The sequence below is a fragment of the Saccostrea echinata genome, unplaced genomic scaffold, assembly GCF_033153115.1.
Source record: "Saccostrea echinata isolate AGI-Se365-2 ecotype Australia unplaced genomic scaffold, CSIRO_AGI_Sech_v1 ptg000005l, whole genome shotgun sequence".
Classification (NCBI taxonomy): domain Eukaryota; kingdom Metazoa; phylum Mollusca; class Bivalvia; order Ostreida; family Ostreidae; genus Saccostrea; species Saccostrea echinata.
Genome location: NW_026889754.1, coordinates 15,661,296 through 15,673,383, shown reverse-complemented (window position 1 = coordinate 15,673,383; position 12,088 = coordinate 15,661,296). Strand labels below are relative to the sequence as shown.

General features: G+C 36.5%; 2 protein-coding genes across 2 annotated transcripts; both read right to left on the bottom strand.

Moving 5' to 3' along the window:
• Positions 1-976: 976 nt before the first annotated feature.
• LOC133179819 (putative mediator of RNA polymerase II transcription subunit 26) lies at positions 977-6,078 on the bottom strand. The gene is made up of 2 exons (XM_061314497.1): positions 2,914-6,078; positions 977-2,583 (listed from the first exon to the last, which is right to left on the bottom strand). Exons 1-2 carry the CDS (start codon positions 6,047-6,049, stop codon positions 2,282-2,284), a joined length of 3,438 nt encoding a protein of 1,145 aa, XP_061170481.1. The 5' UTR covers positions 6,050-6,078; the 3' UTR covers positions 977-2,281.
• Positions 6,057-11,949, bottom strand: LOC133179716 (homeobox protein 2-like). The gene is made up of 4 exons (XM_061314408.1): positions 11,922-11,949; positions 10,517-10,702; positions 6,225-9,510; positions 6,057-6,084 (listed from the first exon to the last, which is right to left on the bottom strand). The coding sequence occupies exons 1-4, from the start codon at positions 11,947-11,949 to the stop codon at positions 6,057-6,059; spliced, it is 3,528 nt and encodes a 1,175-aa protein (XP_061170392.1).
• Between the last annotated feature and the right edge of the window lie 139 nt (positions 11,950-12,088).

The window sequence follows — 12,088 nt, the reverse complement described above, 5'->3', positions numbered from 1 at the left end:
AAATGTTCAGTGGTGTTGCTGTGGCCATACTCTGTTGATCTGAGATCTTTGGAGTCGATAATTGCGGTGTTGTGGGGTCAGAATAATGGTATGAATAATCCTCTGGCAATAATCCCAGCATTCCATAGTCAACAGCAATGGTCTTGTTAGATGTTCTGTGTAGTTCAGGGATAGCTCATGCTGTAGATGACGTCATTGTGAAACATTCATGAAAATTAAGTAAACCACTGAAGCGATCCTGTGCTGCTGATGTCACGTGTGGTCTGCCATATTTTTTGGGAACATTGGGTGTTCCAAGGTAATGGTATATCTTTTATAGGTTAGATATGGAGCTGCATGTGTGTAACATTAAAACCTCTTGCAATTGTAGACTGTGGTACAGCTGCTTCCAGTTGCGCATTTTCCTTTTTGCGATATGCAACATTCAGATGCAGCGTTTTGAAATAGCGTCAATTTTCAGATAAAACCACAATCAAAATATCGAGAACCCTTGTTTTTGATAGCCCTTTGGTGCCTGAAGCAATTGCATCAAAAACCAACAAATGAAAATTGAGAGAAAAAAAAAGATTTTTGTAGCATTTTGCAAAATCAGGTCTTTTTGTCTGTGAGATTTGTAGAGTAGCTGTACAATTAACAAATGCGTTAAAAATAACGCATTTTACTCGAATGAATCATATCCATCTAAAACAAAATTATCACAAAACCATCTTACATTTTTCATTGTATTACTCCTATTATGTGTTTCTTTTTTTGAAGAGTATATGTTGCTATCATGTTGTAAATTCTGAATTTACTCTGGGGAAGTAAATGCAAAATTTACAAGTTATCATGTTGTAAATTTTGCATTTACCTCCCCCTGGTAAATTCAAAATTTACAACATGATACTGTAGACAGTGTAGAAACAAAATAATATAAGTATAGGTATGTGAATTAATTTCATTACCAGTTTAGAGATATGCATTCTTTAAAAAAAAATTCTTTTTATTAAATTCACTTTATTTTGAGGACAAATTCAACCAACAAAACAATTTGAAAAAGCTACAAAATAAATTATCAACAATGTACACGTGATTTATAATGTCAGCCATTCATCTATTATATGTATAGAAAATTATAGAAGCAAACAAATTCACCTGAAATTGAAGATGATGACGCATGTAAAAGTTCAGAAAAGAATCTCAAAGCATTTTTCATGATTCTTGTCCTCGCAAAATAGACTGTCTGCTTCTTGCTATATAAATCATGAAGGCAAAATCACAGCATTCATTTAAACATCTGATTTTTTACTTATACTCATATACAAATCAAAATTGTGTGAGATTTGCATCAATCAAAATATATTCTGTGCTATAATTTTAGTGGCAGAATATGAAACCAGGTGCTTTAATCATATTGTTGACATTAAAGAAACTTAGTTCGAAAAAACGTATAAAACATCTCTGATCCAAGACAGATCTATAATGAAAGAGATCTATAACTATATGATTGATTTTTTTATATTTTAGAGAAAAATGTCATAAAACCTCAATCAGCCTGATTTACATCAATAATACTGACGGAGAAAAATTTGCCCTAGATATAACAGAGTCCTAAATATTGCGACACGTTTGTTTTCTCTGTGGTATGACATCTTAGAGAAAAGACGAAATGCAGTTACATTTGGGAAAAAAACTTTCAGTTTTACATTAATGATTACGTTTAATTGACAGAACTCACAATACCTTTTCTAACTTTTTTTTCAGTAATTTACAATTTTTAAGGATTAAATGTATGTAGATGAATTATGACTGATTATATGATTTATGAGACACATAAAAATTCACTGTTCGAAAAAATGCTTGTGTCATGTGTCCAATGAACGTGAATTCCAATTCAATGTTTCATAGCAACTTTTAGATAAAACCTGCTAAATGTAATATATTCAATTTTCTTTAGTTTAAATGAGTTTAAATAATTTAAATTATACTTCATGGCATATTAAATTCTTCATTGTTGCTTTATCATGATACTTCTTGATATATGATGACACATGTAATATGTTTTCTATGAGGTAGCAAATGTAAATGATCGAGTATCTTATTTCCCCAGAATTCGACTGTTCTCCAATCCAAATACAGAAACAGCCGGACAGTTAGTATGTGTGACAATCGGCAAACCTCGGGTAGTTCCGTCGCCTATATCAAGCAAGAGGTACGGATCGACCGAAATGTGCTGAGAGATGTATTTGATTGTAAATATTGATTGCACAAAGTCAAGTCTGAATTAACATCGTCATTTTTATCAGGACCCGTAACACCGCCGCTGACATTCCGTCTTTGTTGAGAAATTGTTCTCGTTTCCTCCACACCCCCCATACCAGAAGGAGCGGCAATTCTGTATTTTAGGATCATAGTAGTATCTAGTCGTCCACTTCCGGCACGTGCCCCGGTTTTGCGCCATTTTACAAATGGATGTCTGAGAACTTGATGTCTGAGAATTTGATATCTGAGCACTTGATATCTGTGAATTTGCAGTCTGAGAGTTTGACGTTTGAGAATGTGTAATCTGAGAATTTGCAGTCTGGGAGCTTGACGAGACTTGATCTAAAAATTAAAAAAAAAAACATTTTGGAATTAAAATAATGGGTTTTTTTGTTTTTTGTTTATTGTTGTTTTTCTTTGCTTCTTTTTCCTTTTCTTTGTTTCTTTCTTTTTTTAAAAAATAATTTCTGGTTCTTAAGGAATGTTTATAAAGCCCAATGATATTTGCAACATCTTAAATGACCAGTTCAAATCAAAGTATTTCCCTTTTTATATAGATCGATAGAAAACATTCGAGATAGGACCAAAAAAAGTGAAATAAAAGAATTTTTTGTAATCCCTTTTCAACTCACTGATTTCCAGTTTGAACAACATTTTATACATGTAACTTACTTTGTAGGCACGCCTGCTCGCAGCGGGCTCTGGTGTTGAACCTATTGGCATTGCCGTAACAACCCGAATACATAAAGGTCTTGCACTGACTGGTCGCTACATCAAAGTAATAAGCCATCTGATATCTACGACAGTGACCCTCAGCCTTCGGAAGATAGCACTGACGATTTCTTGTCTGGGACGTTTGTTGTTGGTGAGGTACAGGAGCAGCAGTGGTTGTTGTTGTTGTTGTTGTTGTCGTCGTCGTCGTTGTAGTGGTTTTGGCGGGAACATTCATCTGCCTTCTCTGGAAACTTCCGAATAAACCTTGTCTTCTTTGAAATCGACTGAAAAGTTGTTGTCTACTATTAACAGAGGGACGGTTTTGAGACGCTGATATTCGGTGATCGTTTTGACCCGTGTTTTGTGTAGATTCCAGGCTGCTTGTTTGTCTTGTTGAGGAGGACGTTCCCCTTGGTCCAGTATCAGCTTTATGATTTTGTACATTTCTCTCTGACGACAACCCACTGTTTATTATAGCTCCCTTACCTTGATTTAAAATTCTCTCCATACCCCCAAAGTCAGCCATAAAATTAAGATACCCTTGTGTGGGCACTGGAGCAGGTGTTTTTGCTACTGAGGACTCAGATTTTGAAATGGATTTATTTATTTCATTATTGGTTTGTCTTCCTGATCCCGTTAAAGAGGTCCCACGATGCCTTGGAGACGAAATGAAAAATCCCGTATCTGCTGAAGGATCTTTCTTTGGAGGCACTCCGATTTTTTGTTGATCGATATATCCGTTATTATGTGTGTCTCTTGCGTTTTGATCAAAATTTCTCCTGACTTGGTTGGCATTTGATTGAGATTGTTGGCGATTTACACTCGGCAGATCTTGTGTTCTGACCGAAGAGTGTGTTTGAGCTACCTGATCTTTGAATTGTCCGTTTTGTTGATTCAGCGCTGCAGAAGAAGCAACCTTATCGTGTGATTGAGACAAAAGACTTTGACGATTGTTTGATTCTGAGGTTTTTGTTTGGTGAGTTTGGTGGGACTTATGATTTAGCATGCTATCTCGCATGCGTTTCACAGGGCTTATGGCAAATCCTGAATTTGATTTCTGATTGTTCCATCGATGGTGAGACATTCTCTGGAAATTTCTAATCGGGTGTTGATCTGATGTGATATCTTTTACAGATCTTTGACCCTCAGCTGAATTAGAAGCGGGAGATTTCTGACCCTGTGAATCGGAAGAGTGTCTTTGATCATGGATTCCTAGAACAGTTGAAGATGGTGACTGTGTACTCTTAAGAGACACAGTAATATGCATCGTTTTTCGAATTTGATGTTGCCTATTTTGTAGAAAACGTTTTCCCGTATTATCTCCCTGATCAGTCTGATGGGAGTTCGGCACATTGCTTAGTTGTTCTTGTTGATTGTTATTGTGTGTACTTAGATTACTTTGATCATGTTTATCTTGATTATGATGTCCCGTGTTTACCTTTTGATCAATTTTCAAGTTATTTGCTTGCTGTCTGTATTGGTTTACATCACCAAATCGACCGAAGGCAGATTCATGATTAGTCTGAACACTTCGGTGATTATTCGGGGCATGTTGCATCCTTTCCGTCAGCGGAGGACTTCTTGTTGGAGTAGTAGGAACCACTGAATAAGTAGCCTCGGTCTTTGCTGGTGTCAATGTGGATATTCTTTCTACTTTTGTCCCAGACATAATATCTTTTGAATAATATGGGTCAATGCTCGACATTTTCATCGAATTCCTTTCTTCCTTGTCCATAATGATATTCTGGGAATGCTGTACATTACCATCTGCTAATTTCGATTTGTTGTTAGAGATCATTGCAAATGGTATAACAGGTTCTCTTGTTTCATAAAGTTGAAGCTCTGGTACGCTGTCCAAAATTGGTCCTATTTGATTACCGAATTTTATGTTTTCTTGTACAGGGTTGAAGGAAGGACCACCAAGTCTTAGAGAGTTTTGCCTGACAAAGGATGCCGCTGGTGTGTCAAGTTTATTGCTGGTCTTAGTTGAGTAGGTAACTTCAGTATGTTTAGTAACTGGTTGTAAATTTTCTGATTGCTTGTGATGCATTGTTTCCGGTTGAGGTGTCTGTGTTGGAGGCATTGAATTTCTCACTAGCATATTAAATATTGGTGGATATGTATTTTTAGTATACACCTGTGTAGTGGGTTGTATTGGAATTGCAGTTGTTTTTTGGTATATTTGATTTTCGAGTTGATTAAATTGTTGTTGACGTCTTTCAAATTGTTGATGTTGATTACGTGTTGCTTCCATAAATTGTTGTCGTCGACCTTGGGGACTCTGCTCAGGTAATCCTTTTTGTTGCTGTTGAAACATGTTCAATTGCTCTTTCTGTTGTTGTTGCTGTTGCCTGTATACCTGTCGCTCAGCGTGCTGATTTGAATGTTGCTGCTGATCATGATTACCCCTTGGATGACTTTGTTTTTCCCAGGACTGATGTTTAGCAAATTTGTGAGGCGATTGGTGCTGCTGCTGTATATTTTGGTTGCCGTGTGCCCTCTGATGGTGGTTGCTGATATGTTGATTGGAAGGCTGCTGATTTTGCTCATTAGTCCTATCTCTGCTGAATCGCGTAAGATCTTGTTGAAGATCAGAAGGCCCTTCATTGTATACTATTTGACTTTCTGGTATTCCATTGTTATCCATATGTATCGATTTTTGACCATTTCTTGAATGACGTTCAGCATTTTTGTCTATTTTGGGTTGCTGATAGTTTTCATTTGCTTTATTATTAGTTTGAAAATTCTTTGCTGCCATTCCTCCTGATTTCAGAGGTTTGATTACTTTTTCATACAACAAAGGGAACCTTTTTTGCATTTCAATGCTATCGGTAAAAGGTTTATGTGTAAGAATAAATCCTATAGGAATTTTTGTACTTCCTTTTGATGGCATCATTTGGCCGAGTAGTTTCTCCAAATTACTGCTACCGTTTACATTTACCCCTATTGTGTCTTGAATACCAGGATCATTGTACTGCGTGACAGGTTGTTTTGTTGACTCAATATAGTCAACAGGAATTTCAGTTGGAGGGGGATAATTAGAGTCCAGAGGAGTTATTTGATCATTCCACGAATTGCTTTGATGACGAATCATTTGATCATTATTCTGCAAGTGGTCGTTTGAGTGCCCTGAGAAATGTGGTTGATGTTTTATTGTCGTTAAACTAAATGGTTCTGTATTGGGGATTTGAATTGTAGAGTCCCTCACGCTTTCATCTGAAGGACGAGATATTCCAAATCCAGGTCTTGAAGTCGGTGCTTGACCTTGCCCTAGGGAAGGTGAAACCTCTGCATAATGATTTCCACCTGACAATACTGTTTGTCTGGTAGGTGCTTGTGTTGGTCGATACTGAGCAGTATGAGTTCCCGATAAATCAAATACGTTTCTGGGACGTGATGTGTCCTGACTTGTTTCCGACTGAGTTTGAGGAGAACTGGCTATTTGATACATGCTATTATGATCAACATGTCTCTCAGTCTGCACTGGTACTTGTGTATGACTTTGCTGTACATGCGAATGTGAGTTGCTATTTGCTCCTGTATGCTCCATGACTTTTAGTTGCTGCTTTTTGTCACCAACAGTGTTGAACTCTGCAGTATGGTGCTCATTTTGCATCAATGATTTGTCTCCGTGGTTTTTATAATTGGGATCATGTGCTTTATTTCTTTGGCGAAATCTGTCGAAATTGTTGTGTGGATTAGTGTTTTGAATTTTATTATATTCAGCAGTGTTTCTGGTTTGGTCATGTCTTTGAAATTTTTCAGATTTCGGTATATCATTTGAATTTCTTCGGCGAAAACCGTCGAAATTGTTGTGAGGATTATTGTTTTGAACTGGGCTTTGTTCAGCACTGTTTCTGTTCAGTTTATGTCCATTAGAACTTCCAGATTTCGGTACATCATTTGAATTTCCTCGGCGAAAACCGTCGAAGTTGTTGTGAGGATTATTGTTCTGAATTGGATTATGTTCAGCACTGTGTCCGTTCAGTTCATGTCCATTAGAATTTTCAGATTTCGGTATATTATTTGTATTTCTTCTGCGAAAACCGTCGAAATTGTTGTTAGAATTAATGTTTGGAATTGGATTATGTTCAGCACTGTTTCTGTTCAGTTCACGTCCATTAGAACTTTCAGATTTCGGTATATCATTTGTATTTCTTCTGTGAAAACCGTCGAAATTGTTGTTAGAATTAATGTTTTGAATTGGATTATGTTCAGCACTGGTCCTCTTTAACTCATGTCCCTGAGAATTATCAAATGTCGGTATGTCATTTTTATGAGAATTCAAGATAGAGTTGAAATTTCTATCAGAAGATGAACTAGATGTTGATCCATGAGGATTTGGCTTCAAGAAAGAATCGAAACTACTAACAGGATTATTCCATCCATTGTTATTAGAAGCTTCTAGATTGTTTTGTTTTGATTTCACAAAGTTATCGAAATTACTATTTGTTCTCTCGCTATGTCCACTCATTTCCTGTCTACCTGATTGATTTTCATGAGATGGTTGCTGCACGTTATTGAATGAGGTCATTCGAGAATTGACTGGAGAGTTCGTGGGCTGAACGTATTCTTTTTGCTTCTGAGAATTATCAACGGTTGTATCCCCTTTCTGTAGGTGCAAATCAAACATTCTTTTGGCATTTTCTCGTCGAAAGTCCTGATTTGATTTAGTATTTCCCCTTACTTTGCGGAAATTTGATTCTTCTGATGCAACATTTGAATTAGCTTGGAAATCATAATTGTTTACATTATGATTGGAATCTTGAGGAATATTTGCTGTTTGATGATGTTGCCTTTTACTTTCGTCTTCATATACTGGTCCGGCATTTGCTTCAAAATCATATTGATTCACGTTTGGATTTGAAGCACCGATGCTTTCAATTTGCTTTGGTGTGTTTTTCTCTGTTCTAGCTGTCTGCTCATGACTATGAGTTTGGTGCCTTCCACTGTCGACATTTGATTTAGCAGGTGAACCAACTTCGAAATCATACGTCGCTACCTGTGTCGGTTCTGCCTGCTTAATGTCTGCTGTCATTTCATTTTTTCTTCGAAACATGTTATCCCAGGATGTTTTCTCTGGAAGAGGAAGATTGTGACTAGGAGGGGGTGGGGGTGATGGAGTGGTTGTAGGGGGATTAGGACTCTGCTGATTAAAGGAAGACCTCTCGTCAGGCTGGAACCAGTCTGGTGCAAACTTTCTTCTGGATGACTTTTTCTGGTTTGTATTGCTTTGATCAAATTGCTGATAGTTATAACTTGGTTCAGGTGGAGGCGGTTTGACACGCTGATTTTGGAAGTTATTACTCTTCTTTGGTGGAAACGGTTGACCATTGTTTGGGAGAGAGTAGGGAGGGTCATTCCTGTTATGAGTTTTGGGTACAGTGTTAGGAGGATTGTTAGTGGGTGGTTGATTTGGGGGGCTATCCCAGTTGTAGATATGATTGTGTTTATCACTTGCTTGTGATGGTTGATTATAGTTGTAATTATAAGGCGGAGTTGTTTCCGGGGGAGTTGGAGTGGTGAGAATGATATCATCCTCCAATGTGGTTGTCTGAATTTGAAACCCGTAGGGATTGTCCCCAAATGGTCGTCTGAGATGAGCACCAGGAGACATCGGGCCCATTTGGTTGTTTCCACCATGAGAATTCCAGCTATTTGACTGGGATGTACCCCATGGCGATCCATTTGATGGTCTTTGCCATGACGCATGGTTGTTCGGCAGATTTGTATCAGAGCCTGCAGCTGATGGATCAGCATTATTAGAATGACGATTATTATGTTGTGCTCCCACTCTTCTTTTAAACGACATCGAGTGATTCCAAGGATCTCCTCCACTTCCCCCTTGGTTGCCCGGATTGTTCCATCCGTTATTATTATCACTGCCTTGGTTTGGAGGATTTCTAGTCTCATTGGATCGCCAGGAACTTCCACCACTGTTATTGTTTCCACTGTTGACATTATGGTTTGGATTCCATCCATTATTTTTATTCCAACCTCCACTGTTCCAGGGAGAATTACCGTTGTATTCTCTCAATTCCGGAGTCTTTACCCCGGGTGGAAGGTTGTTGGGTCTTTGATTATTTGGGTCGTTCTCAACAAAGGTTAATGAGCTACCCCCTCCCCCACTATGAGCAGAGTGAGTTGAATGCTGGTTATTGTTGTTTGGATTATAATTATGATTTGGTGTATTGTATCTCTGCGGATTGTTATTATGGTTATTTTGGTGGTGATCGTGATTGTTGTGAGGGTTCCTATTGTGTGGATTTCCACTGTTGAAGTCATACTGTTGTGGCGGTCCTTGCCTTGGTGGTGCGTTGTTTGGTGGTCTATTGTTATTGGGATGATTATTGTGATGATTATTATTGTTATTTTTGTAATGACTGCCCCACCCTCGGTTCACTACGTTGGTGGGTCTAGGATTATTCCAGTTAACACTTTTGGTAGGAGCTGGAGAGTTTGGAGAGTTCCAGCTATTTCCGGGGCTAGTTCCGGTCCCTGGATCATTCCATTGATATCCTGATCCTTGGTTGGATCCGGCAGGTAACGGTTCAACTGTAAAATGATTTAGAAAGTTAAATACTTCAATATCTCAAAGACAACTGTGGCAGAACTATAGGTCGTATCATATATTCCCTTTTTAAAAATTATTATTAGATTTAAAGTTAACCGTGAATGAAATATTATACTTGAAGAATTAAGCTTGTAGAAAATTTTTCATTTTGTCTGTTTATTTTTAAATGCCGACAAAGTGCATTGCTCTTGCCACTGGCAATATTAGAGTTAAAGTTAACGGAACTTCCTAACCAGTGTCTTAGTTCGTATCATAAGAAACGTTTTGTAACTTGAAGTGCAATGTTATGTGAGAAGAAAAGAAGGTTTCATGGAAATTAAATTAAAAAAGAAAGTTAATTGGTAAGAATCAATACAACATTTAAAACACAGACAATAAACAAACTACATGTATAAATATAGACAGCATATCAACATAGTGCAAAAAGGCAGTAAAATACTTAGTTAGTGCACAGAATAGCATGCATATACAATGCTCAAGTCAGCACGTAATTAGTGTCATAAAATTTGCACAATTTTCCAAGACACGTTAATTGCAGCATGGAGACATTTCTTACATATACAATTTCAAAACATATTTCATTAAAAGGACTAGTTGATACATATTTTGTTTTTTTGTTATAAGTTAATAGAAATATAGTAAGGAAAATTTAACGATTCAGTAAAGATCACAATTTAATTGCAATGTTCAATCATAATATTCGTAAAAGTGAAGAAAAAAAATTAAATAGCGCAAAAATGCAATGATTTTGAAATGAAATATCTGAAAAATGGTGTTATTAAAGAAATTTTGCAAAACTAAATGCGCAACATCTTCGTTGTCCCACTTCATCAGTTCGCCAGGTACAATCCCTGAATGTACAACAGGTGTTGATAATTTTTTCTACCAAAGTATATCAATCTTCAGGTGAATACACGCACCAACATCTGAAATAAAAACCGTGAATTTCAAGTGCGCATTGTTGCCTAAACTATGTGCAATTCTTACTGGTTAACGCCTCGCATTTTGTCTTGCAGGCCTCTCCGGAGACGAAATTATTCTCGTTTCCTTGACAACCGCTGTAATAAAATATCTTGCAGCTTTCTGTCTCCTCGTCATAATAATAGCGTAGAAGAGTGGCGTGGAAACATGAGCCTGCGTCAGGTGGTAGCTCGCATATTGATCCCTTTGGTTCTGTAAAGGGCCATAATATGTTTTATTATCCTTCAGAATATTACAGTCGATCTGATTGGTCGAGTGCATGCATATAACACATGCAGGGAGTCAATTCTTGACAGGTTTGTAAAGGGCCACGATATATTACAGCATCTACTTATTGGAAAGGACAGAAATTGTCTTGTAAGTATATGTATAAAAGGAGAGCTGGATGGTCATTCGATCTTTAGACTTTTTTTTTCCTGGTTAAGAAGAGCTCTGAATAAAAATATGTATAGGAAATTGGATTCAATATTATAGCTTGAACATATGCTTCTCTTCATCATTTGACGATAGTTTATGGGTAGAAAAATTATTATATATTTTTAGCTGGATCGGTTAGGTTATTTGTTAACCACCCAGCCTTCTATCATGCGTTTTATATTGTATCCTATGAATGTTATACATATCCGATTCCAATGTTGTATGTTTTATTCCAAGGTTTTATTATTTTCTTCCAATGTTTTATTGTATTTTATTCCAATGTTCTTTCCAATTCATCATATTTTATTCCACATTTTATGTCATTTAGCGATGAACTTAGTCACATATGAAGAAAACATTCTGTGTAAAATGTTGACATTTCCCCCATAAATCAATAGGGGAAATGCAGTGCATGATTTTACCAAATGCAATTTTTGTCGACAATGGAGTCCTTTATATGCAATGATGAAAATATATCACATTTTCATTTACTTTTTTGATACATTCGTGTCTTGCTGTTAAGATTGACGACTTTGTGCATTTATAGAATTCATGTATTTTTGAAATAAATTTCACATATGAGCTCCTGAATGAAAGACTTCACGTGTAAATATGACATTTTTATTTTTCTTAGTTTCTATCTTTTATGTAAATTAATGATTTAAAACACAGAAAGTACTATATATGGAGTTTGTTATTTCTCAATTTATTAATATCTTTTAGCGTTTTCATTCCAATTTTAATTTTTTCTACGAATTTGAATTTCGAAGCACCGCCCAATTTTTTTTTATAGTTAATGTAAAGATAGTTTATGATTCTTTTAAAGGAGAGAAGTGAGATTGATTTAAACAAAAATATCTTATATACCATCAATTTGACAAGATTAAGATAAGTCGTAAGTGTGTCAGTTATAATATTTGCCCAAAGACAAAAATTTAACCATTCAATTTAGAATTCTTTTTGTATATACATATACTTTGGTTATTTCGTTAACCTCTTGGATTGAAAGCCTTATCAAGCATTTTCTATTTTATCGTTTTAAATGGAAGACATAATTGTTGTTTATAAAAAATTTGGGACCATGTACATGTACATCATTTGACTTCGACGCATGCGCACTTACCATCCACGCACGCTTTCGCGCACTCGCCAACGGTTTTG